At 40.6% G+C, this 24,990-nt stretch overlaps 1 protein-coding gene and 1 long non-coding RNA gene across 2 annotated transcripts in view; one reads left to right on the top strand and one right to left on the bottom strand.

The window, feature by feature from the left end:
• Nucleotides 1–2,303: 2,303 nt before the first annotated feature.
• LOC126955282 (uncharacterized) overlaps nucleotides 2,304–24,990 on the bottom strand; it is a 93,413-nt gene continuing 70,726 nt past the window's right edge. The window contains exon 3 of the long non-coding RNA XR_007725870.1: nucleotides 2,304–2,411. This is a non-coding gene — a long non-coding RNA (uncharacterized LOC126955282). The remainder of the gene's footprint in view (nucleotides 2,412–24,990) is intronic.
• The window catches only part of C1QTNF7 (C1q and TNF related 7), a 108,283-nt gene continuing 88,622 nt past the window's right edge, over nucleotides 5,330–24,990 (top strand). Inside the window, exon 1 of the mRNA XM_050791667.1 lies at nucleotides 5,330–5,600. Within this exon, the coding sequence (XP_050647624.1) occupies nucleotides 5,588–5,600 (13 nt within the window). The 5' untranslated portion in view covers nucleotides 5,330–5,587. The remainder of the gene's footprint in view (nucleotides 5,601–24,990) is intronic.

Below are 24,990 nucleotides of genomic sequence, written 5' to 3'. Positions count from 1 at the left end.
GAATAAAAGCATTTTAGTTGAGCTCCAATCTCCAAACATTAGAAATGTATACAAAGGGATGGGGTTTTCAAGCAAGGTTCATTTCTCCTTGATCTCTTCCTCAATGTCTTCACATGTCTGATAGAACTCAGCAAACACTGTATTATAAAATCCAGGTGAAGCCACCTGGGTTTCAGGATATAATTTGAAACCTGGATACTGCATGCAGGCAAAGGAATAGAAATAAAGTTAACACACAAAGCCTACTACATGAAAAACATGAAAAATGTTCAAGCCTTATAATCGCATTCAGATAGGAAAGTGTTTGCTGCCTCTAGCCGTTTAGAACATCTTTCAAAAGTAATCTGTACTCATCACAAATACCCATGTTAGCAATGAATACTAAGGAAAATACATGGTTTAAGCATATTTTCTTCATTTGACATGAATGTTTTTTCACCAACACTTGAGAGCTTGGATTGCTGGAACCAAACAGCCTAGGTTCAAATCCCAGATTTGTTTCTTACCTTCTGTGTGAGGTTGAGCTGGTCCCTTAACCTCTCTGTATTTCACATTCTCCATTGGTAAAATAAGGATAATGTTGTATCTACTTCATAGGCTTGCTGACAGCATATGATGGGTTTGTACATTTATAGAGCACTAAAATAGTGCCTAGTACATAGTTAATGCTCAATGAATATTTGTAATTATTGTTACTGTTGCTTTGAAATCACAGAAGGATAAAAGGGTTTGACTCATTTTTAAAAGGTTTGTGGAATGAAGGAAGCTGCATTTCTAGTGGAAATGCTCCAAATACCTGAAGAGGAAACAAAGTGTGTGAACTAGGACCTTCTGTACCTCTGTTCTGAGCAGTTCAAAGCCAGTAGGAAAAAAGCATGTGGCCTCAGTGAATGGTAGTTAGTAGGAAAATTAGCTCTTGGTCAGCATTAACAAGACATTTACTCTATTTCCACTGAGAAGCAGCCTGGAACAGTCAATGTCAGAACACACAATAAAGCAAACGTTTAGGCAAGTGGAGTTTATAGTAGTAAATGCTATGGAGAGTATTTAACTTGTATTAATAACTTGGAGTTTATAATTTCCTTTACGCTCTGCTTTGAAGGTTGTTCATGAAAATCTATTTGTAACTCATTGGATAATTTTCTTAATAAATGCATACATTTTTAAAAGATGGAGGGTAAATTTTGTTTTTGTTTTCAATATCTATTTCTCTCACTAATCTTTCCATGATTTTCAGTTTACTTAGCCTATTAGCACACAATTTATAAAGCTCAAATTTGTACAAGTACTCACAACTGGCATTTAGCTGGATCATCTTTGCAAGGGCAAGAAAGTAGGGATTTGTGGTTAAGATAAAAATAGCTATCAAAGGGCAAAAAGTTTCAGTTATATATGACAAATAAGTCCTAGATATTTATCATACAGCATAGTATCTATAGTTAACTATACTTATTGTATGCTTAAACATTTACTAAGAGAATAGATACTATATTAAGTGTTCTTATGACAAAATAATAATAATAAATAAGGAGGGAGAAAAATTTTGGGGGGGCAGATGGATATATAGGTGGCATTGATTGTGGTTTCACTGGTGTATATGTATCTCCAAACTCATCGAGTTGTATACATTAAATACGTACAGTATATTGTATGCCGTTATACCTCAATGTGGTGTTCTATAAAACAGCTATCATTTGTTGAGCATTTATTATTGGGTTGGGACCTTTTCTCCATTCTTTAAATATAATATTTTACTTAATAGTCCAAGAAGCTTTCAAAGTGCTTGTATTAGAGCGACTGACACTAGCTAACTCTGACAAATATATCCCAAAACTCCATGGAGAGACACAATGTAAGTGTGTATACTATTTAGGAAGATTCAATGCAGGCCAAGCAACTGTCCTAGGCAGCAGACCACTGAGGGATCCCCCAGGGTTCAGCCTTCCTTCTATTACTGGGCTCCGCCTCTTCTGAGTCATTTGCTTCCAGCCATACGGAGAGAAGAGAATGTGGAGTAGACACATCAGCTCTTGATTACCTCAGCCCAGAAGTACCCACCCCATGACGTCTGCTCACATCCCATTGACCAAAAATCGATCATACAGTCAACCACAATGCAAAGGAGGCTGGGAAATGTAGAGGAATATGTAAGCATCGGTAAGCACCAAAAGTATCTGCCATAGTTTACTCCCTGGTTACCAAGAATCAATGTTCTCTCCTCTTTCCAAACACAGAACATCCCTACTGCCCCTGCCACTGCCCCCACTCCACCACCCCCCCGAGAGTAAGCAACCTCTAATCCCACCTGCTCACTGCATTCAGCACCTCCGAGGTGATCTGGACTTCTGGGGCATGTGGAGTTATCTGCATAACTCTGGGTGTGGCCATCTCTTGATCCAGTGACCTGTGAACTAGAAAGGAAGTGATCTATGGATGAAATATACAAGTTCTCTCTCTCTCTCACACACACACACACACACACACACACACACGTACACACTGTGTTAATCCGTTTTCATGCTGCTGATAAAGACATACCCAAGGCTGGGTGATTTTTAAGGAAAAAGAAGTTTCATGGATCCACGGTTCCACATGACTGGCGAGGCTTCACAATCATGGTGGAAGGCAAAAGGCATGTCTTACATGGCAGCAGACAAGACAGAATGAGAATCAAGTGAAAGAGAGGGAAAAAAAAGAAGAAAAAAAACAGAAACAAAAATAAAAAGAATCAAGCAAAAGGGGTTTCCCCTTACAAAACCATCAGATCTCATGCGACTTATTCACTACCATGAGAACAGTATGGGAGAACCACTCCCATGATTGAATTATCTCCCACCTGGTCCCTTCCACAACATGTGGGGTTTATGGGAACTACAATTCAAGATGAGATTTGGTTACAAACCATATCTCTCTCTCCCTCACACACACACACACACACACACACACACAATGTAATAGCAATAAGAGAACCATAACATAAAATCTAATTTGGAAAAGGGAAGAATGGGAAACACATAGCAGCCACTGATGCCCAGGCTGGCCAGGCCAACATAGTAAAGGCTCACTGCCTTGTGGGTGGTGTTGGTTCTTGGCCCTGGTTCTGCTCTCCAAGGAATATTACTTTGTCCACCAAAGGAGTATTTCTCTGTGGCCACTAGTTCTTCCTTCTGAGAGGCTCCCCTTGCCCATTCTCCTTGGCCACCTCAGAGGTGGGTTTCGGAGAGCTTTCCCTCCATGCAGGCCTATAGCCAACCTTGCCTGCCACTGGGAGAAGTTGTTCCCAACCTTTAGAGACATTTGTAGTACAGGATTACAGGCTTTTTTGTTTTTAGCAATATACGTCCCTCAAAAAATTGGTAGGCTACTACAAGTCATCAAATGTAGGTACTCTTTCCCGATTCCCTCTTATTTCTGTTTATAAATTAGCTATTTCTTTCCTGAGTTCATTTCATTCTTGAAACACTTTGCCAAATGCACTCAAAAGTACCCAACCCACACAACTAACATTCTCTCCCCATCCTTTTCCTTTAGAGCTACACGGTTACTTAGCATATATTGCCTTACAAACTGTCATAGGTGTCAGTTTCACCAAATGTTTAGCTACTGCAAAACATGGAACTTCATCTTTCCAACCTTTGATATCAGTTCCCTTGACACTCACAATGAGGCCAATGCCGCCATGTTTAGGTTTTTGTCAGAGCAGCATCCCATGCCTATTATCAGTTTTGAAATGGGTCAGGAAAAGCTAGGCTAGTTGCTGTCATGAACATCCTTAAATCTCAGTAACTCCTCAATAGGTCTTGCTAAGTACCTGATGCGCAGCAAAGTGCTTAATTCATATTTGTTGTATACAATTATGTGAATAGATTGCTTTTACTTATTGGCATTTAATCTATCTCAACTAAGGAAACCAAAGTTCAAAGAAAGTAATACATCCAAGGTCATATAACTGGAATGTGGTAAATCCAGGATCTGAGTTCAGGTCTATGACACTACATGTGCTAGTGCCTGCAAATCTCTCAGTGGAAGTTAGAGTGAAAATAGACTCCATCTTTTCTCTGCATTCAAAGCAAATAACACCTAAAACTTGAACGTTTCCTTGTAGTTTTCAATCCTTTCTTTCTTTGCACTATTAAAATCAGAGGTATTATCCTCTGCCCATTGCATAATAGTTATTTTAGGTGACTCAGAAAACATAGCGGAAAAGAAGCTGTAGTTTTTGAAATAATGAATGAGGTTTGTTTCCTGAAACTTGTTTGCATAACTTTGCATGGTGAACATATTTAATAGATTATGCCCATGTCAATATTTCTATTATCAAATTGGTCTGTTTATTTAACTGATGTTTTCAATTCATTTAGGAAACTTTAATACATCATAACTATTCATTAATGTATGCCTGGCAAAGGTATGTATTGTCTTATGTTTACTTCTATACAAGCTTTGACATATTAACCATCTCTAATGGGAACATGTACGCAAACCAAAATTGTCAAAACTGTTGGTTGGTGTGAACATATGCAATACTTTATTTATTCAGTATTTTTTGAGCACCTGTTATCTATTAGGTACTAAGCAAGATCTGTTTTGAGATATACTATCAAATATTTTTCATATCACCATTTTCAGTTGATCACACTGTAAGTTGGCTATAATTTGAATTCACAAATGCTCGTGTGTGTGTGTGTGTGTGTGTGTTTTAGTGGCAGTTGATGGAAAGCAGTAAAAATAATAACATTTGTAACATTGGTTACAGATCAAATGTCAGAAGATTTATTCAGCCACAGACAGACACTGCAAAGTAAGCGTCTTCTCTAGTTCATGATTCGTATGTAAGATAAAGTTTAAAATAAGACCAATGCAAACATCGTTTTAGGCAGTTTTCCCTTTTGTGAAAAAAAATCGCATATAATAATTTAGATTTTTCATGCAGATAAATTAGGCAGAAATTGCATGTAAATAATTCTGTTAGCAAAAGTGATGTTTAAACATAATTTCACCAGCATCATTTTTCCATAAGTTGGGGCATAAACTTTCCTGTGTACTCTTTTTGCTTCCAGTGACATGATACTATTTGGTCTTTAGGCATCACTTTAAAAGGCAGAGCAACTAGAAGTAACATGGTAACAAGAGCAATGGATAAAAGAGAGAAAGAGAACTGTTTAGATACCTGAGACCCCTGCTTTTCATTCGCCTCAGTCTGGGGATTGCAGAAGAACACTACCCACTCCTACTTGTTCTTAACTAGTGTATATATTAAGCTCTTTGAAATGTGAGTATTATGGGAAGGATCGCAGTTGCTTTAAATTATAGAAGTTGGCAAGTGCCTGGGAGAAGGAGTGGGAGGTTGTTTAAACTGAGAAAGACAGTTGCAAAACTTCGTACAACAGCATGAGCTCCAAGCTTCAAATGCATTCTCATGCTCAGACGAGCACTTTATTTTTCATCAACTTATTTTTTGCATTGTTTTGGAGCAGCTTTGAATAATAAACACATATTTCTGCTTTAAATTTTTAATGGTGACTACATTCATGGGACAACCAAAGCAAGAAAGCCTCATGTTTTGGGGGAAAGTCTGATACCAGCAATGTCCAGACAAGGTAAGCTACCATTTTCACTGCAGTTTTTCTCTTTTCACCTCCTGTTCGGCCTTCATCAAAACATTTACTGGGAGAACTTAAGAAAGCTCCTTGTAAAGAAATGGGGGAACTTGTAAAAAGTATGTCAACAAATGATAAATCAGAGGTTAGAAAACCTCCGCAGGAGAGCGTTCTCCTACTTTCTATTCTGCTTGACGCATGAACCTCTTTAACTATCTTTCACTATATAAAAAATGCCATTGGTTTCAGAAAATGTAAGCGGAGTCTTCAAAATCTCCAATCTGATGAACGTAGCATTTGTCAGTGTGTGGTGACAAGCTAACTTATTGCCAAAGTCAGTTTATCTATGTTTTCTTATCCCGTTATATGCAACTCAACTTCCGGAGCTGTGACTCTCCTATTAACTTGGAAATGTTTCCCAAGGAAGATTTTAATATCATTCCAAAAATTCTCCTAAGTGCAGTTACTATGGCTTCTTATTAACTTGTTTTGCAGAATATGTTTTTAAAAGTTAAATAAATTATTTGTCTTTTCCTTTGTAACTGACATGGGAGGATGTTACAGATATTATATATCCTGGGAGAATGAAACAGTTCAACCCAACATTGATTAATTCAAGTCACAGTCGGCTGACAATGTTATCTAAATAGGGTGACTTTGCCTTCTCGATTGTGCCTCATACACAGGTAGGGAGCAGCGAGGATAAGATGTTTTCTTATTTTTCTGTGCATTGGTCACATGAGAAGTATCTTGTGGGTTGAGGTGGAGGGGCATATAAATATGTGATGTGTTGTTCCATTTTCCCTGAGAATGTCTCTGTTATCAGTGTTCCCATCTTTCTGAGGCACAATTCCAGGTGCAAAAAACTAGATTGTCACAGAAATCTGCACATTCTTCCAGCAGGCAGAGATTTTATCACAGCTCCACATTCATTCCTTCACGCACACATGCGTGCTCACAGGCAAAGGTTATAAAACCCTGTGGATTTGACAGAGCTTGAGTGGTTTGGGACATTTAGGTGACCTCAGGCTGCAAAATCCACTGGTACAGAAACATTAGCAAGGTTAATTTCTCACCCATTAGGCCTGGGTGAGCAATGTGAGCACTGCCTGGGACCCTGCTCTTGGGCTGAGAGGGCTCTGTCTTCTTGCTACACCAGTCCTTTCTCTGTTTCTGGAATACTTTTTCCCTTCTGTGCCAAATTCTAGTTACATAAAGTGAACTGTTGTGGCTTCCTCTGCCTCATGGTCTCAATGATAAGAAAGCGATTTAGGTAAGAAGGACACTATAGAAAACCAAGACGTCAGCTTGATTGGCTCCTTGCAAAGTGATCAGGAGATACCATCAGTTGCCTCTCTCCAGCCATAGTTAGGGCGGCGAGTGACCCGCAATGCCAATTCCTTATCTTTCTCTTTCCCAAATCTTCTGTTCTCCTTTTCCCCTCCACTTCTATCTACACCAGCCCACAGAACATTAAGAGAGGGAGTAGCAGGTTGGACACACAATATTACTGTCTCCTTGCCGGTCCTCTCGGCCCATCCCCAGGCCAGTCGGGGAAGCCCCCACCCTATTTGGAGTGGGGTCTCCGGGGCCCCACCCATGACCTCATCGCAGGCAGCTTGAAAGCTGGGATGGCCAGCGTTTGCATGGCGCCTGAGTGCACCCTGGGGACGGGTGCGGCAGAGAAATGCACAGTGTGGCATGACGTGACTGCTGAGAAGCCGGAGCGCGAACTTCCTCACCGGCTCCAATGGAGGCTGGCGGCATCCCTGGAAGCCAGGCCCGCCAGGCCCCACCCCTGAGCCCCAGAAGGCCCCAAAGAGGACAAAAACAAAAAGGCTATTAGGGTTGCTAATGAAGCCCAAGCCAGGTGACTCATCTAAGGCGCAGTCACTGGGGGGCTTTGTAATGAAACCTGGACAGAGCCCTGGAAAGGACAGGTCAGGGTTGTCCCATAAAGGGCGCTGATGAGAGAGGCCCACAGTGACCTAATCGTACCTCCTCGCCTCCGAGAGGCTGGCAGAGAAAGGCAGCGTCTGCAAGGGACAAGAGCGTTAACCAAAGAACTGCCGGGAGTGTGGCAGCCACGCTGTGTTAGCTTTGGGTGTGAGCCAGGCTTAGTCCACGTTTCGGGCCACAAGTTTGTGAACCTGGACCTGAAATGCCCCAAGGTTAGGGATCAATGGCTGATGGGCTAGAAAAAGAGACGATGGTAAATCAATAAACCTTAACCAAGTGTCCACTCTGTGCCAGATACTTTACCAAGGCTGTTTGAACGTGTCCTTGACAAAGACAGACCAAACATTAAAAACAGCATAGGAAAGATGGCAGGAACACAGAGGGGCTTTGCAAATCAGCCTGCTGAAATCAAAGGAAGCATCCCACAAAGCTGTACTTGAACTAGACCTTGAAAGATGAGTAAAATATCATGAGAGAGCCAAGAGGGCCAGGGGTTCCCAGGCAGAGCCCGGCGGGCAAAGGCACAGAGGTGCAAAGACCATGGATGCACCCATAAGCCAAGTAGCTTGGGCGTGGCAGGGCTCTACTCCCCCAAGTGTCTTGCAATGAACAGCACTTTCATGGGTTATTATCATAATAGGAGGATAACCAAAAGTATATCCTGGTCAGGCAAGTTTGGGAATGTTGAAAACTGTGCACCGTGGTGCATCAGCACTCTGGCTCAGGGGTCACAAACATCTGGCTTCAAATGCCAGCTCTGCTCCTTCAATGACGTGTGAACTTGGACCCATCCAAACAATCAGTTTCTTTATCTGTTAAATGAAGATAGTAATCATATCTATCTTCTATGGGCATTGTGAGGATTAAATTAGAGAGTCTGTGCAAGAGTCTACTGTCAAAATGCCTGACATATAGTGAGAGCTTAGAGAATGTTAGCTATTCTTATTAGTTACTAAATGCCCGTTTCTTTACCTCAGTAAGTGTCACATGTTTTAGTTGGCTAATGTGTGCACTGACTCCCATGATTGGGTTATTACTTAAAATCTAATGTTTTCCAAAGTCATTTGACCACGAAACCATTTTTTCTGAAGTATCAAATAGACCAATACATGCTGGAAGATGGTGAGGTTGAGCTGTCCTGGTGAGTTGAGGTCACATGTCCTTGGAGGATTAAATCAAAGTTTCCCAAGATTTAACTGAAATGTACTAATCTCCACCAGTCACTTCACAAAAAAAAAAAAAAAAAAAAAAAAAAAAATTCTCTTCTGTATCTCTATGAAACAGAAGCCCAACAATTGGGATTCTCATCTCTAAGGAAATTAACTTTTTTTTTTTTTAACTATGTTCAACTTTTGGGAGGAAAAGTGTCAGCAAAGCAAATTGTTTTCAGGATTTTTGCACTTGGAAAGTCAGCCTTTGCCTAAGTTTGACGATCTACTGTGGTGAAGGACAATGCAATAGGGACAGTCTAGAAGAAAACAGCATCCTACCTTCAAGGAGCTACCGATTGAATGCGGAAATAAAATGTGCATTCCAACATCTAAAATGCAAAATTAGATATTGCAATTTAGAATGTCAGAGAACTCACAGTGAATGCAAGTTCAAAGAAGATCACAGGTCCCTGGAGTAATACCAATAATTAGTCACATTCTTGGACACTTACCAGATACAAGGAATTCTGCTGAGTACAATAGAATTTAACCCACTTATATCTTACAACCAGGTCACAAGGTGGGTGTAGACTTACCCATTTAGCAGATAAGCAAACTAAGCCCCAGAGAAATTAAGTAACCTGCCTGCAGTCTTTCAGGACCTAAGTGGCAGAGTAAGGTTTCAAACTCAGGTCCATGTGATTCTCTGTATCTCTCACCCAGGGAAGACTCCTCAGAGGAGGTAACATGCAATCTGGCCTTGAAGAATAGATAAGGATTGGTGAGAAGGGCCTTCCAGGCAGAGAGGAGAATATGAGCAAAAGCACAGGAGACTGAGAGAACAGCATGGAAAGTAGCAGGAAGGTTTCCCTGCAGACAAAGTGCATGCATATAGTGCAGAAGGAGATAAGCTTAGAATACTTGGTTGGAATCAGATCACAGAAAGCCTTGAATGCCAAACCACGAAGTTTAGATTTTCTTTTAATGAAGTAATCATTTAGGTTTGTAAACAAGAAAGTAACGTGATGAAAACAATGAATTGAATGAGTAACCAGTGCACAGCTGTGGCAGAGACTAAACTTCCAATTAGGAATCTAGATATGTCCAGGCAAGAGACAGCAGCAGTGGTTGCTCACACAGCTGTTAAGGAGTGGAGGTGCACATCTGGCCCAATTAACACCAAGACTTTGACCATCTCAATGGTCTTTCAAAATGACAACCCTCAGACCTCAGTAAATCCAGATTCTACCTGGGCCTCAGTTTAAACCCTGTAAAATGGGAAGGGTAGGAGGGGCTAGTTGACCTCTGAGGTCTCTCTGACTTCTCACACTCTGTGAAGATAACACTCTAAGCACTTTTATGGAAATCATAAACTATACAGTTCCCTATTCAATCAGCAGGCTCCAAACTTCTCTTTCATATCAAGCAGGCACATTTCCAAAAGAATGTTAGGGTCTACAAAATTTTATGCATTAACTGCTATAGCAATTACATAATAATAGTATTGGCACACAATGATTGGGGAGGGTGCATTTTTATATATTCCTTTGGGAGAAACTTTTTCCATCCTCCTGGCTATCTGCCTTTTGTAAAATTCAACTGTCTACCTCTCATGACCGAGAACTTTTTCTGCAGTTTTTGACATATCAGGATCTCACAGTGCTGTGAATGGTAGTTATTTATGTAGGTGTCTTATGATCTTCTGCAGCTCCCAAATAGGTGGTAAGCTTTTAGAGAGCAGACATAAATATATCTTTAGATTTTCCAATGCCTTGCAACTATAGCAGGTCTGAATCTTATAAACACAAGTCTGCAAGAAATGTTCTATTTCTTTATTTTCTTGAAATCAACATAAATCTGGCATAGAGTCTATGCCAGCAGGAACTTTAGTTTCTTACATTATTTAGGCTCCTACCTCCACCACCTTTAACACTAAGGTCAGGCAAAAATCCTGGGAGGTATTTCTTCACACCAATTATGCCCAGTCTTATCTCATAAATGACCTCTCCCTTTGGAATCTGTGGATTCTGCTTTCAAGCCCTGCTTGGGGACTAGAAGTCACTGTCAAGGCCAAGAACCTGGTGTCTGAGCAGGACCAGGCAGCCCTCCCTTCTGAGGTCTAGCCAGGCAGGGTGACCATTTCTACTTCTCACAGATTCACCGACCCCCAGTCTTTCCAGGTGTGAGAAAACCTCCCATCAAGAGTGTCTCATTCCCCTCTCCCCAGCATATACTCTTGGGCTTGGAATTTCGGAAAAGAAAGCAAGTGTTATTTTCAATAAGCCTCTTCCTGTTCTGCAAAATCCTTGAAGCAAGGAAATACAGAAGGCTGGGCAACACTTGTGAAATGATAAGGCAGAGGTGAAAAACAACACATAAATTAATATTTAAATAAGGTATTCTGCCATCCAGCAAACAGGTGTTTAATAATCATCAGCAAAATAGGTGGCCAACAGATGATAAAACGGCTTCTTCAAAGTTACTCAGTTTGCCACCAGAGAAGGCATATATTATAATCAGATTAATAGTGTCTTTTTATTAAGTGCCTACTGTGTGCCGTGACTTTATATATACTGTCTCTTTGTCCCTATTGTTTAGATGAGGAGAGGTAAGTAGCTCACCTAACATCCTATACATGCTAAGAGAGGGAGCAGGTGTTTAAACTTATATAATGCCAGTCTTTAAAACCTGCACCCTTTCCACACTGCCACCAGGACTCTCAGAAAGGATTTTTTTATTTTCTATTTAGCGATCTGGAGTTCTACTTCTGACTAATCCTTCAGTCATTATTTCCAACTAAAATGTATTTTAAATAGAGAATTTCTTAATGAAATTTATTTTGCTGAAAACTTAGTATGGCTTTGTTAGATATAGTAATGAACCCAAAGAATGGTTTATTACCCCATCTCACTGCTCATCCGCAAGGTTGTGGGGTGAGAAATAAAGTACTTTGTCTAAGGCTAGAGGGTTAGAAGACAGCTCAAACTTCAATACATGTTTGTATGTCTTCCGTCTCCAAGTAGAGGAGAGAAAACTGGTTCTAATTAATGAATTATTAATTGGTTCTAATTAATTAAGACTAATTATAGATTAGTATTAAATATTGGCAGTTTTAGGGCCTTCATGTGCTACCAGTGACATAAAGCCATGGCTCATGTCGTTGCCTCAAAACACATCCTACCATACATACTATGACAGTATTTTGAGAGCTGTCATAAAAACATTCATTGGTGGCCTTTCCAACAGCTAACATGCCCCAAACAGCTTACTCTCTTAAATTGGTAATTTTTTCTGGTTTCTTTCTTGCACCATTAAATTATGTAGAAAGACTTTTTATGAAGTCATTTTAATCCCATTCCTTTCTAAAAATCTAATTTGACCACAGTGGAATCTTATTAAGGGATTCTTTGAATGTATCAGAATTACCAATCCATTTCATCACAGCTGTATCTATCAATTTCCCAGATCATTATTAGCATTCCCTCCTTTCCTTCATAATAAAGACCATATTCCTTGACATGGCCCCAGGAGCCTTTGAAGGAGCTGCTTCTTGACTGCCTTCCTTGTCCGTCTCTGTTCCTACCACTCTCCTCTATATTCCCAGTACCAACTCGTAGTAAACTCTTCACTGTCTCTTGGGCATCCTTCTTCCTTATGCAACAGGAATCTGAGTTCATTCTCTTGACTTTATGTGAATGTATAAAGTTTCTAACCTTCAACCACTTTATTACCTGCAAAACAATGGCAACTTTATATGATTCCAATATAATCTAGAGATGTAAAGAAAGACTCCCATTTCTTGAAGACAATTTATGTGCCAGGCTCTTAAATATAATAAAAATGTGTTCATTGTCCTCCTGTTTGTCCTTGGGACTGAGATGGAATGGTGTCCAGATAGACTTTTAGAGTTTATCCAAGCTACCGATCTCACCTTCAGCTTCAATGCCAGCAGCAGCAAAACATTCATACTTCATAAGGCCGTTCCTTCCGTTAATACACCACTGTTCACCAGAAAGTTCTTTATTATGCCAGAATCTGATCCTTCTTAATGTCTCACATTCTGATCTTTGCTCTGCTTTTAGAAGTAGCAAGAAAAAGTCATCTTTCCTCTGGCATTTTAAATGCTTGAAGACTCTCATCATCTGCCTTCCTGGCCTTCTCCCAGGGTCTTCCTGTGCTTATAGGGAGGACTTTCCCCAGAAACCCTGTGGTTCACCTAGGATATACATGCCCCTCTTGAAACAGACATCCAGACTTGCTCACCAAATTTCAGATGATTTTCACAACTTGTGCCAACTCCATATGGACGTTCTGGGATGGATAGTGGCTGCCTGAAGCCCTGTACTGAAAAGAATCTGAACCCAATCTGGAGTTAGCAAGAAGGTGTACAGAGTTCAATTAGTGATGTCTAAAGGAGAATCAGATGTTTTCCAGGGCCTCTGTACCCTGGATATTGCCTGACAGCCCAGAGTATGGAACTATTACCCTCTCTGATCTAAACACACTATTTTCCTTAATGCTAAATTTGCATCAGTTTTGCTAGTAAGCCCATCTCATAAAAAGACCAAGTAAAACATTGAGAGTATTTCTTAAACTTTCAGTAAAGCCTCTTTTAGTTCATAGTTAACTAAAAAGTGCCAGTTCCAGCCCTAGCCCTTTCTGGTTGTGTGATCACGGTTAAGTTACTCTAGTTCTCTTTGCTCATCATTGATAATGGTATTAATATATATCTGTTCCACTGGACTCATTAGAAGTATTAAATGAGATATTATATTTGCAAGCTAGAAGATAGTTACTTTAGGAGCCCAATATATTTGGTGGGCCAGCTAATCTTTCTCTTTGCCTCTTTGCTATGGGGGATTTCCTCTCCATGGAGAAATTGATATCCAGTGGGGGATTAAAAAGAAAAGTACAAGCAAAAGGAATAAAAACACACTAAGTACTTAGTAAATGGATTTGCATGTGGGTGTAAACATGTCAAAGGAGAAAATTTCAGTGGAGATGAAAGTATTTCCACAATGCTGTCAAAGCAGAGTGACAAGCAAAGTCCAAACTGCCTCTCCCTGGCTTGCTTTGATTATTCAAGGCCTGGGATGTTTGGTTTGGAATGATTTGTACTTGCCATTTGCTCACACAATTCTTTATTGCTGCCTTCATGCCTTTGCCAACATTCCTCAGGGATATTTTATCAGCAAGACATTAGTGTAGCTCCAGGCAATACACTAAGTCAGGGGCTCTCATCTAAATCTGCAAGACCAAGCAGGAAATGCCCATCAGTAAATAGGCAGGGCAGAGACCCTGGAGACTTAGGTTGCATGCCTTACCTAAAGTGGGCAGTCACTGCAATGCATGGTGTCCTTGGGGCAATATGGCCCACTGGGGCCAGGTCTTCAGATTTTTCAGGAAAACTCATACATCTGGACATTTTTATGTGAAATGCTTCTATTCTTAAAATCCTTGCTGTTTTTGACCTATAGAAATGCCAATGTCATATGGTTCAAACTAATATAATCTAGAGACATAAAAGGAATTACCATTTTCTTGCTGTGTGGGAAACCTCAAGAGCCTTTGTCATTCAACACCTATGTCCTAAATCAACATGCACAGGCATGCACAGTGCTCTACAGTAAAACTAGACAGCAGAGCACACTCACTACATAGAAGGCATAGTTGCAGGTAAACCCTCATTCCATCCTCCCAACACCCCTAGAAGGTGGTACTAGGTTTATTCCTATTTTACACATGAGACCCAAAGTCTGCCATCAGTTAGAAGTGACACATACTTAAAAGAATATGTAATCTCCTTGCCAACAGAGCCAGTCTCCTTGAGTCTCTTGCCACACAGGACTGGAGGAGGAAATATAAAATGTAAATTTCTGCACATTTCCCCAGAGTGAAGCAAATTGGGGTGACAATGATTCTCCAGGCTCTTCTTGGAAAATTTAAATCTTCATTCCCCGTTGGCCCCTTCTACGGAGAATCCACACCCCTTTCCTCTCTCTTCATCTTTTTTGTACACTCACCTCCCACTCATTCTAAATTCTTTTTTTCTTTACATTTATGCTTTATTTTCTGCATTATATATGACTCCAGATAACCGAAGGGCCTAGCACAGTGCCGGGGATATAGTAGAAACTGCATACATTTCAGTTGGCTCTTTCTACACAGGATTTGAGGCAAAATGAAAGAAATATGCAAAATAAAGCAGTTTAAATGGAAACAGAAAAGCAAAGCCATGACATGAGGAGGAGGAGGAACTAAATATGTGAACCACAAGGACCAATCTGGTTATAATGATTGAGTGTGAAATTTCACTTCCTGGCAGCCAGACTCAGAGCCTTTGCAGACTTAAAGTGACCCGTGTATTCTCTCTTGAGCTCTGGGTAAAGGACCAAAGGAGAGAAAATGAATTCCTTTTCTTTTCTTTGACCCGGGTCTTGCCTTGGAACAAATGTTTTTCCCCATATCGATTTGATTTTCAGCATCCATTAATCTCTCACTAAACATCCACTGCTGTATTGTGCTCAGACTTCACTGAAATCCTATTTAGAAAGATGTTTTGTGTAGTAAAGAATACAAGTCTCATAAGGAAGGCAATTTATAGTTGAAGCTGTTGCTAGGGTGTTGATAAAGGAAATCTGTAACTCTTAGTTAATCAGAAAGCTCACTGAATACAGACAGAATCAAGCTACAGCTGGATGGTTTGTAGGAGAAAAATGTTAGCTAAAAGGAAGGCAGGGAGGGAGGGAGGAAAGAAGGGAGGAAGGGAGGAAGGAAGGGAGAGAGCAAGGGAGGGAGGGAGGAAGGGAGAGAGCAAGGGAGGGAGGGAGGGAGGGAGGGAGAGAGGAAATGAGGGAAGGAGGGAGAGAGGAAGGAAGGCAGGCAGGCAAGCAGGAAAGAAGGAAGGGAGGGAAGGAGGAAAGAAGGGAGGGAGGGAGGAAGGAAGGAAGGGAGGGAGGGAAGGAAGGAGGAAAGAAGGGAGGGAGGGAGGGAAGGAGGGTGGAAGGAAGGAAGTGAGGGAAGGAGGAAAGAACGGAGGGAGGGAGGGAAGGAAGGAGGGAAGGGAGAAGGAAGGAAGGAAGGAAGGGAGGGAGGGAGGGAGGGAGGAAGGAAGGAAGGAAGGAAGGAAAGAAGGAAGGAAGGAAGGAAGGAACGAAGGAAGGAAAAAAGAATTCTGAATCTTTCTTCACTTTTTCCTAAAGTTACTCATTTTCTTTCCCCTGTAAAGTTACTCATTTTCTTTCCCCCGTCACCATTGCCTGACCTCTGAGATCTGCAGATGAATTCCTCTCTCCATCTCTGGCCACTCCCTCTCAGTGGAAATCTAGTCCTTTTCTTCTAACACTTTCTCCTGAACATAGAAATTTAACCACCACCACAAATTCTCTATTTCATTTTGACCCAGCCCTTTTCCTTAGTTGGTTAATGACTAAGACTGTCATTGCTATATTGGACTAGGGACACCACATGTTAATAGGGCCATTATCAAGCTGAACCAGAGAGAGTGTGGGTGTCCAAGCATAAGAAATCTATTAAAACCAAAGCACATGAAGAACAGTTGCAGGACCTCAGGATAGCTGTCCCGGAGAAAGAAAAACTAATGGGAAATAGGAGACTGATTTCAGGTATTTGAATATCTCCTTTGGGTAAGATGTTTGAAGTAATTTCCCAAGATTTGATGTTAATTACTTAGGATTCTAATCCAAAGGGGTAGCAAAATGTAGGCTGACTCTGAAGTCCCAGTCAACCTGGATTAAAATCCCAGCCTTCAGTTTCCAGGCTCATGCCCTTGGGCAACTTCTCAACTCCATTTCCTTGCTATAAAAAATGAAGATAATAGTATCCATCTCATTAGAGTTTTTGTGAGGATTAAGTGAGATAATATGGTGTTCTACAAATCATAGCTAATATTAAAATTGCTGTTTCTTTTATGGAAGTGAAACAGAAAAGAAAGCATTAGATATGCAGAGTATTGTTAAAATTATAAAATATAAGATTTTCTTTTCTGTCTTCTTCCCTCCCTTTCATCCTTCCTTCTTTCCTCCCTTTTCTTCTCCTCCGTAGCCATCTAGCATGAGCATACATTAGGTAAGCTTTCTAATTAAACACACATTTTAGCTTTTCTTTAACAACACCATAGTAACAACTAAAACTAAAAGTTGCCTTAATTATAAGATTTGCATCTTTTACTACTCGAAAGAACATCCTAAACGAGTTTTGACTGAGATCCTGAAAAAGATTCGAAAGAAGCCATGTGGCAAGTAGGAGAAACAGAGCATTGCAATATTACATAAATAAAGGAGAGTGGGAATTTTAGCTGTTTCTCAACCATGGCTGCACCTTAATGATCAACCAGGGAAAAGTCCCAAAGCCCAAGCGGCGCCCACACTATTACATCAGAATCTCTGGGGGGTAGAACTCAGGTGTGAATAATTTTTTTAAAGCTCCTCAGAGGATTCTAATATGCAGCCGATGTTGAGAACCACAGTTTTAGGGGAAACAGTGGCCAATGGTGTGGAAAGCTGCAGAGCTGATAAGGCTGCATACTGTGTGAACAGCGTGAGGATGTCTGTAACTTTCTAGACTTTGCAGAGGCTTTTCAGGAGAGTTGAATAAATAGAAGTCAGGCTGTGAAAGGAAGGAGTTAGTGGCTAGGGAAAGTCTACACTAAATGTTACTTAGTCCTTCAACAAACATAGAACAATCTGGAAGGAAAGAGAGAGGAAGATAGCTTGAGGAGTTAGCAAGGCAACATAATTTGTTTTTAGAGTATGGGAGGCCTAAGCGTATTTGAACCAAAGGTGCATCTACTGTATCTTGAAAGTTTGCAATTTAAATTTTGGAAAATGATGAGAAAATTTTGCCTCTACCCAGTAGATTTCATCTGATGAGTTCAGATTCATCAGAGAATCTTGACCAAATATGCCCAAGCTGCAGCTCTACACCTCACTATTTATTTCATTTTAACTGCCATTGATTAAATTTCCCACTGTGTGTCAAATGTCATTTAAATACGTCTCTTCATCCTCACAAAAATCCTATAAAATGACTGCTTCCCATTTTAGAACAAGGAAATTTTTCAGATGAGGAAATGAGATTCAGAGAGGTTTGGCAGTTTGTCCAAAGTCATTAAGTGGCAAAACCAGGATTCAAGCCTGGATCTGTATGACCGCAAGACCCACAGTCTTTTCAGTCTGCCACCATGGATGCAACACAAAAATTTAATCCTTGCAGAGCTGCATGCCCCCTCCAAAACCTGTAAAATGACAAAAGCTGTGCGCTGAAAGATAATGTCCCAACACCATGGCCTCTGAATAAAATGAATGAAAAGTGAAAATGTATCAGAGGCTGCAGCTAAAACCTCAGGTTGCAGAAGGGCTTGAGCAAGTTTCAGATTGTTTCACAGAGTGCTGGGTGGGCAAAACAAGACATTTGCCATCATTGACACAAATGCTCAGTAAGGTAGTGGAGGAACAGCCAGAATCAGGATTGCTCATAACTGACATGAATCAGAGAATGCAGCATCTTGCACTAAGGGCAATTGGGGTTTGGGCAGAAATGGCCATTCTCAGCACTGTTCATCTCCACCATCTGCCTAACTCCTTCCTCCTTCCCTGGACACGTAGTCCTTGGCGACTGTTGCCTGCCAAATCATCTCACACACGCCAGCCCATTTGGCCATCTTCTTTGCTGAAATCAAATCTCCATATCCTTGATTACTCCTAAAAACTGATTAGTGTCCATTTGCAAGCAATATTTTCTTCCTAATATATCCAGGTATGCATGATCCAGAAGGCTGCTTTGATTTCTGGAATATTAGCTTAGAAAAGAATGAAATCTAATAAAAATATCATATTAGCTCCAAATAGCTGCATAATCTGTGTCAATGAGATGATTTCCGTTTGGTGTGCAGACTGTAGTTATTAGAATTAGTTATCCTTTGTACCGAGATGGGGGAGTGAGCAAAATTTTCTCTCCCAATAAAAAGGTCTCAAATCTTGGAAATTGCTGGTGCAATCCCCACTTTAAAAAGCCAGTGACATTTTGTGTTGCCTTTTTTAAAAAAATAGTATTGTATTTTAAAAGAAACTGGCCCTCAAGTTCATTCCAGGACAAGTTTCAGATTCTTTAGGAATCAAGTTCGGTAAGACCATAACAGAGACTGTTTAGTTTGGACAGACAAATTGCCAACATACCCATAAAAGGGAGGATTGTCTGAGCATTTTTCTTTCAGCTCGTATTTTCAGATTTTCTTCAAAAGCTAGTCTAACAAGAATTTGAGAGGAGCCATGTGACACACCCATAAAACACAAATACCTCAAATAGAACTTGTGTCTCAGACCAAATCGGTCCAGGGAGCCTGTGAAGATGTGGGCAAGGCTGCCATCTCTGATGTCCCTAATTGGTTATAAAAGTCATCAGAAGAAAGGAAAGAGGGCCATTTTCTTTTATTATTATTATTATTTTAATATTATACTTTAAGTTCTAGGGTACATGTGCACAACGTGCAGGTTTGTTACATATGTATACTTGTGCCATGTTGGTGTGCTGCACCCATTAACTCATCATTTACATTAGGTATATCTCCTAATGCTATCTCTCCCCACTCACCCCTCCCCACAATAGGCCCCAGTGTGTGATGTTCCCCACCCTGTGTCCAAGTGATCTCATTGTTCAATTCCCACCTATGAGTGTGACCATGCGGTGTTTGGTTTTATGTTCTTGCGATAGTTTGCTGAGAATGATGGTTTCCAGCTGCATCCATGTCCCTACAAAGGACACGAACTCATCCTTTCTTATGGCTGCATAGTATTCCATGGTGTATATGTGCCACATTCTCTTAATCCAGTTTGTCACTGATGGACATTTGGGTTGATTCCAAGTCTTTGCTATTGTGAATAGTGCTGCAATAAACATACGTGTGCATGTGTCTTTATAGCAGCATGATTTATAATCCTTTGGGTATATACCCAGTAATGGGATGGCTGAGTCAAATGGTATTTCTAGTTCTAGATCCTTGAGGAATCGCCATACTGTTTTCCATAGTGGTTGAACTAGTTTACAGTCTCACCAACAGTGTAAAAGTGTTCCTATTTCTCCACATCCTCTCCAGCACCTGTTGTTTCCTGATTTTTTAATGATCACCATTCTAACTGGTGTGAGATGGTATCTCATTGTGGTTTTGATTTGCATTTCTCTGATGGCGAGTGATGATAAGCATTGTTTCGTGTGTCTGTTGGCTGTATGAATGTCTTCTTTTGAGAAGTGTCTGTTCATATCCTTTGCCCACTTTTTGATGGGGTTGTTTTTTTCTTGTAAATTTGTTTGAGTTCTTTGTAGGTTCTGGATATTAGCCCTTTGTCAGATGAGTACATTACAAAAATTTTCTCCCATTCTGCAAGTTGCCTGTTCACTCTGATGGTAGCTTCTTTTGCTGTGCAGAAGCTCTTTAGTTTAATTAGATCCCATTTGTCAATTTTGGTTTTTGTTGCCGTTGCTTTTGCTGTTTTACACATGAAGTCCTTGCCCATGCCTATGTCCTGAATGGTATTACCTAGGTTTTCTTCTAGGGTTTTTATGGTTTTAGGTCTAACATTTAAGTCTCTAATCCATCTTGAATTAATTTTCATATAAAGAGTAAGGAAAGGATCCAGTTTCAGCTTTCTACTTATGGCTAGCCAATTTCCCCAGCACCATTTATTAAATAGGGAATCCTTTCCCCATTTCTTGTTTTTGTCAGATTTGTCAAAGATCAGATGGCTGTAGATATGTGGTATTATTTCTGAGGGCTCTGTTCTGTTCCATTGGTCTATATCTCTGTTTTGGTACCAGTACCATGCTGTTTTGATTACTGTAACCTTGTAGTATAGTTTGAAGTCGGGTAGCATGATGCCTCCAGCTTTGTTCTTTTGGCTTAGGATTGTCTTGGCAATGTGGGCTCTTTTTTGGTTCCATATGAACTTTAAAGCACTTTTTTCCAATTCTGTGAAGAAAGTCATTGGTAGCTTAATGGGGATGGCACTGAATCTCTAAATTACCTTGGGCAGTATGGCCTTTTTCACAATTTTGATTCTTCCTATCCATTAGCATGGTATGTTCTTCCATTTGTTTGTGTCAAGAGGGGCGTTTTCTTAGTGTGCACTGTGTGTCTGGCTTGTGCCCTGGGTCCTAACTGGGAGTGGGACAACTAACTCGTTTGGTCATTCTTCCAATTACCCCTCAATGTTGGTATTATTTCCATTTCACCCAGAAAGAAAGAGAGGCTGAGGAAGATTAAAAAAAAAAAAAATCTGGACAATACGGCAAGCGTGTAGGGCAAGATATGAGGTGGAAAATGAGGCTGAAACTCCTTGTTTAAAATGTGTTTAAATTAATGAACTTATGAATCTTTGAAGACTTTTAAAAAAGAAATTTATCATATAATGACTCTAGAGGCCCTGATCTATTCTAATCCTTGAAAATTGGAAGCAAATGTGTTGTGGTAATCTAAAGTTTCAGTCAAGGTGCACTGCAATATTCATGGATCTCAGGGAAGAGGCGCCACCTTCTCCCCCAAGGCTGCTGTGTGGAAGGCTGGCTGTGCGCACTTAGTCCTCACCGAAACCTGTTCTCCAACTAGGGTACATGAGGCTCAGAGGTCTCACACCTCATGGGACAGAAGGATGAACAGGGTCTGAAGGAACGGGAGGACTTGCGTAAATTTGGGAACAGGAAAGGAAAGACTCACACAGAGTCTTTGGTGAATGCCAAGTAGCCCTGTTTGGTCAGTGAAGAATGTTCTGGAAGGAAAGTAGTTAGGTAAAGGGTTGGATAAAAGAATACAGGAGAAGCAATTTTGACCTTACTCTGAAGGAAATGGGATTCCATCAAAGGTTTTTGATTGAGACAGACATGTGGAAAGCAGAGTTTTAGGAAGACGAAGCTGACCATGTATAGGGGAGGGACTTGACGTGGGGAGGCCAGATGGGGAACTCTCCTCAGAAGTATCCCATGACATCTGAGGGTCATGGCTGTTCTGAGGCTCTGCGTGTCATTTGAGCTCAGCTGCACTCTGTTCTGGGTTCCGGAAAGCCATTTAGAGGAAGCAGCATCTCCAGGCTGCCTGTGCTCTGCCCAATGTGGTTCACATTGGATGGTCTAAATCCCTGGCCTTTGATGTGGAAATGTCATGAGAACATTGAGTGAATTCCAGGAAATCTTCCAGGGAAGAACACACGATAAAAGAGGTCCCACACTACACACATGTTGACCTCAGGAAGCAAAGACACAGTGATCAGAGGGAAAAAGTAAGATTTTTTTTTCCTAATGCTACAAGACATAAATTTACATTATGGGCTCCCAGACAAAAACAACAGAATGGGAAGGGTTCACTTGACCTTGGCCAATACTTTAAGGACAATTTTCTTGAGACATGTTGCCTCACCCCATTCCTGCTCATATATGCATGTTTCACCACAGGATTCTTGCATTGGGAATATCCTAGCCAGGGTGCGCTTTGGGGGATTAATGGGTCCAGGCTGTTTACCAGTTGTAAAAATTCAAGAAGGCTGTGCCACGGAACTAGGATTCAACCTGAGGGCACTCATTAGCCATGTGACCTTGGACAAGTTTGCTCAGTTGCAGAACAGTAATAGAAACATGAGGATCTGAGGAAATAGTACATGACAACATCTTACTCAAAGTAAGGATTTGACACAGCAGTGAGCAGGACCATAAATCAATGCAGGCAGAGCCAGGCGGGAGATGCAAATGAATGCTGTGGGCTGGGTGAAGACCTGAGGAAGTAAACCTCATGTGACTCACATGAAGAGGGCACCAGCTACTGCCCCCTCATCTGCTGCCATAGGAGAAGTCAGAAATAGAGATTTCTATGTGAAATTGCCCAATTTTTAAATAATAGCAACTAATATGGATCATGTGTTAAATCTCAAACTAAGCAGCAGATCAATTTTGCTGCAAGTCTGCTAACAAGGATTAGCAATTTGCAAGTTGTCACAGATACTGAGATCGTGCACGGTGAAACCACTGGAGAGGTGGCTCAGACCACCATTCAGGCACTTGCTAGTTGTGCATGTTCTCCAAAGCTTACTTTTCTCATCAAAAAAAAAATGTGGATTATAAAGACAACTCTTAAAGGGATGGTAGGAATTAACTGAGATCACGTGCACAGGAGTCCATCAATCAGAAAGAGGCTGGAGCTGGTGAGGAAAGTCCCCTGCCATGCAAGGCATTAACCGTGTGGTTGCTGGTCTTTGGAGAGGTCTGGTGGGTTGGACTGGTGGGTAGAAAGCTGGAGCAGCAGCTTTAACAAAAGCCCTAAAAGCCCTTTGCCCAGTTCCAAGCCCTCTGTAATGCTCAAAGAATAGCAACAATATTTTGTTTGTTGATTTGTTTTTAAAAGACAGGGTATCACTACGTTGTCCAAGCTGGAGTGCAGTGTCCCAGTCATAGCTCACTGCAGCTTCTAACTCCTGGGCTCAAACAATCCTCAGCTTCCCGAGTAACTAGGACTACAGGCCCATGCCACCATGCCTGGCTAATATTTTTATTCTTTTGTAGAGACAGGGTCTCACCAAGTTGTCCAGGCTTGGAATGGTTTTTGTTTGTTTGTTTGTTTTCAGTTTCTTTTTTTAAATATTATACTTTAAGTTCTAGGATACGTGTACAGAACATGCAGGTTTGTTACATAGGTAGACATGTGCCATGGTGGTTTGCTGTACCCATCTACATTAGGTATTTCTCCTAATGCTATCCCTCCCCTAGCCGCTAACCCCATGATGGGCCACAGTGTGTGATATTCCCCTCCCTGTGTCCCTGTGTTCTCATTGTTCAACACCCTCTTACGAGTGAGAACATGCAGTGTTTGGTTTTCTGTTCCTGTGTTAGTTTGCTGAGAATGATGGTTTCCAGCTTCATCCATGTCCCTGCAAAGGACATGAACTCATCCTTTTTTATGGCTGCCTAGTATTCCATGGTGTATGTATGCCACATTTTCTTTATCCAGTCAATCATTGATGGGCATTTGGGTTGGTTCCAAGTCTTTGCTATTGTGAATAGTGCTGTAATAAACATATGTGTGCATGTGTCTTTATAGTAGAATGTTTTACAATCATTTGGGTCTATACCCAGTAATGAGATTGCTGGGTCAAATGGTATTTCTGGTTCTAGATCCTTGAGGAATCACTACACTGTATTTCACAATGGTTGAACTAATTTACACTCCTACCAACAGTGTAAAAACATTCCTATTTCTCTACATCCTCTCCAGCATCTGTTGTTTCCTTTCTTTTTAACAATTGCCATTCTAACTGGCATGAGATGGTATCTCATTGCGGTTTTGAGTTGCATTTCTCTAATAACCAGTGACAAGGAGCTTTTTTTCATATGTTTGTTGGCTGCATAAATGTCTCCTTTGAGAATTGTCTGTTCATATCCTTCACCCACTTTTTGATAAGGTTGTTTGTTTGGTTTTTTTGTTTGTTTGTTTTTGTAAATTTAAGTTCCTTGTATATTCTGGATATTAGCCCTTTGTCAGATGGATAGATTGCAAAAATTTCTCCCATTCTGTGGGTTGCCTGTTCACTCTGATGATAGTTTCTTTTGCTGTGCAGAAGCTCTTTAGTTTAATTAGATCACATTTGTCAATTTTGGCTTTTGTTACCATTTTTTTTTGGTGTTTTAGTCATGAAGTCTTTGCCCATGCCTATGTCCTGAATGGTATTGCCTAGGCTTTCTTCTAGGATTTTTATGTTGTTAGGTCTTACATTTAAGTCTTTAACCCACCTTGAGTTAATTTCTGTGTAAGATGTAAGGAAGGGGTCCAGTTTCAGTTTTCTGCATATGGCTACCCAGTTTTCCCAACACCATTTTTTTAAATAGGGAATCCTTTCCCCATTGCTTGTTTTTATCAGGTTTGTCAAAGATCAGATGGTTGTAGATGTGTGGCATTATTTCTGAGGCCTCTGTTTTGTTTGATTGGTCTATATATCTGTTACCATGCTGTTTTGTTGCTGTAGTCTTGTAGTATAGTTTGAAGTCAGGTAGCATGATGCCTCCAGCTTTGTTCTTTTTGCTTAAGATTGTCTTGGCTATACGGGCTGTTTTTTGGTTCTATATGAAATTTAAAGTAGTTTTTCTAATTCTGTGAAGAAAGTCAATGGTAGCTTGATGGGAATATCATTGAATCTATAAATTACTTTGGGCAATATGGCCATTTTCACAATATTGATTCTTCCTATCCATGAGCATGGAATGTTTTTCCATTTGTTTGTGTCCCCTCT

This window comes from Macaca thibetana, chromosome 5, assembly GCF_024542745.1.
Source record: "Macaca thibetana thibetana isolate TM-01 chromosome 5, ASM2454274v1, whole genome shotgun sequence".
NCBI lineage: Eukaryota > Metazoa > Chordata > Mammalia > Primates > Cercopithecidae > Macaca > Macaca thibetana.
Note: the sequence above shows the minus strand (reverse complement) of the source record. Positions and strands in the feature narration are given on the sequence as shown.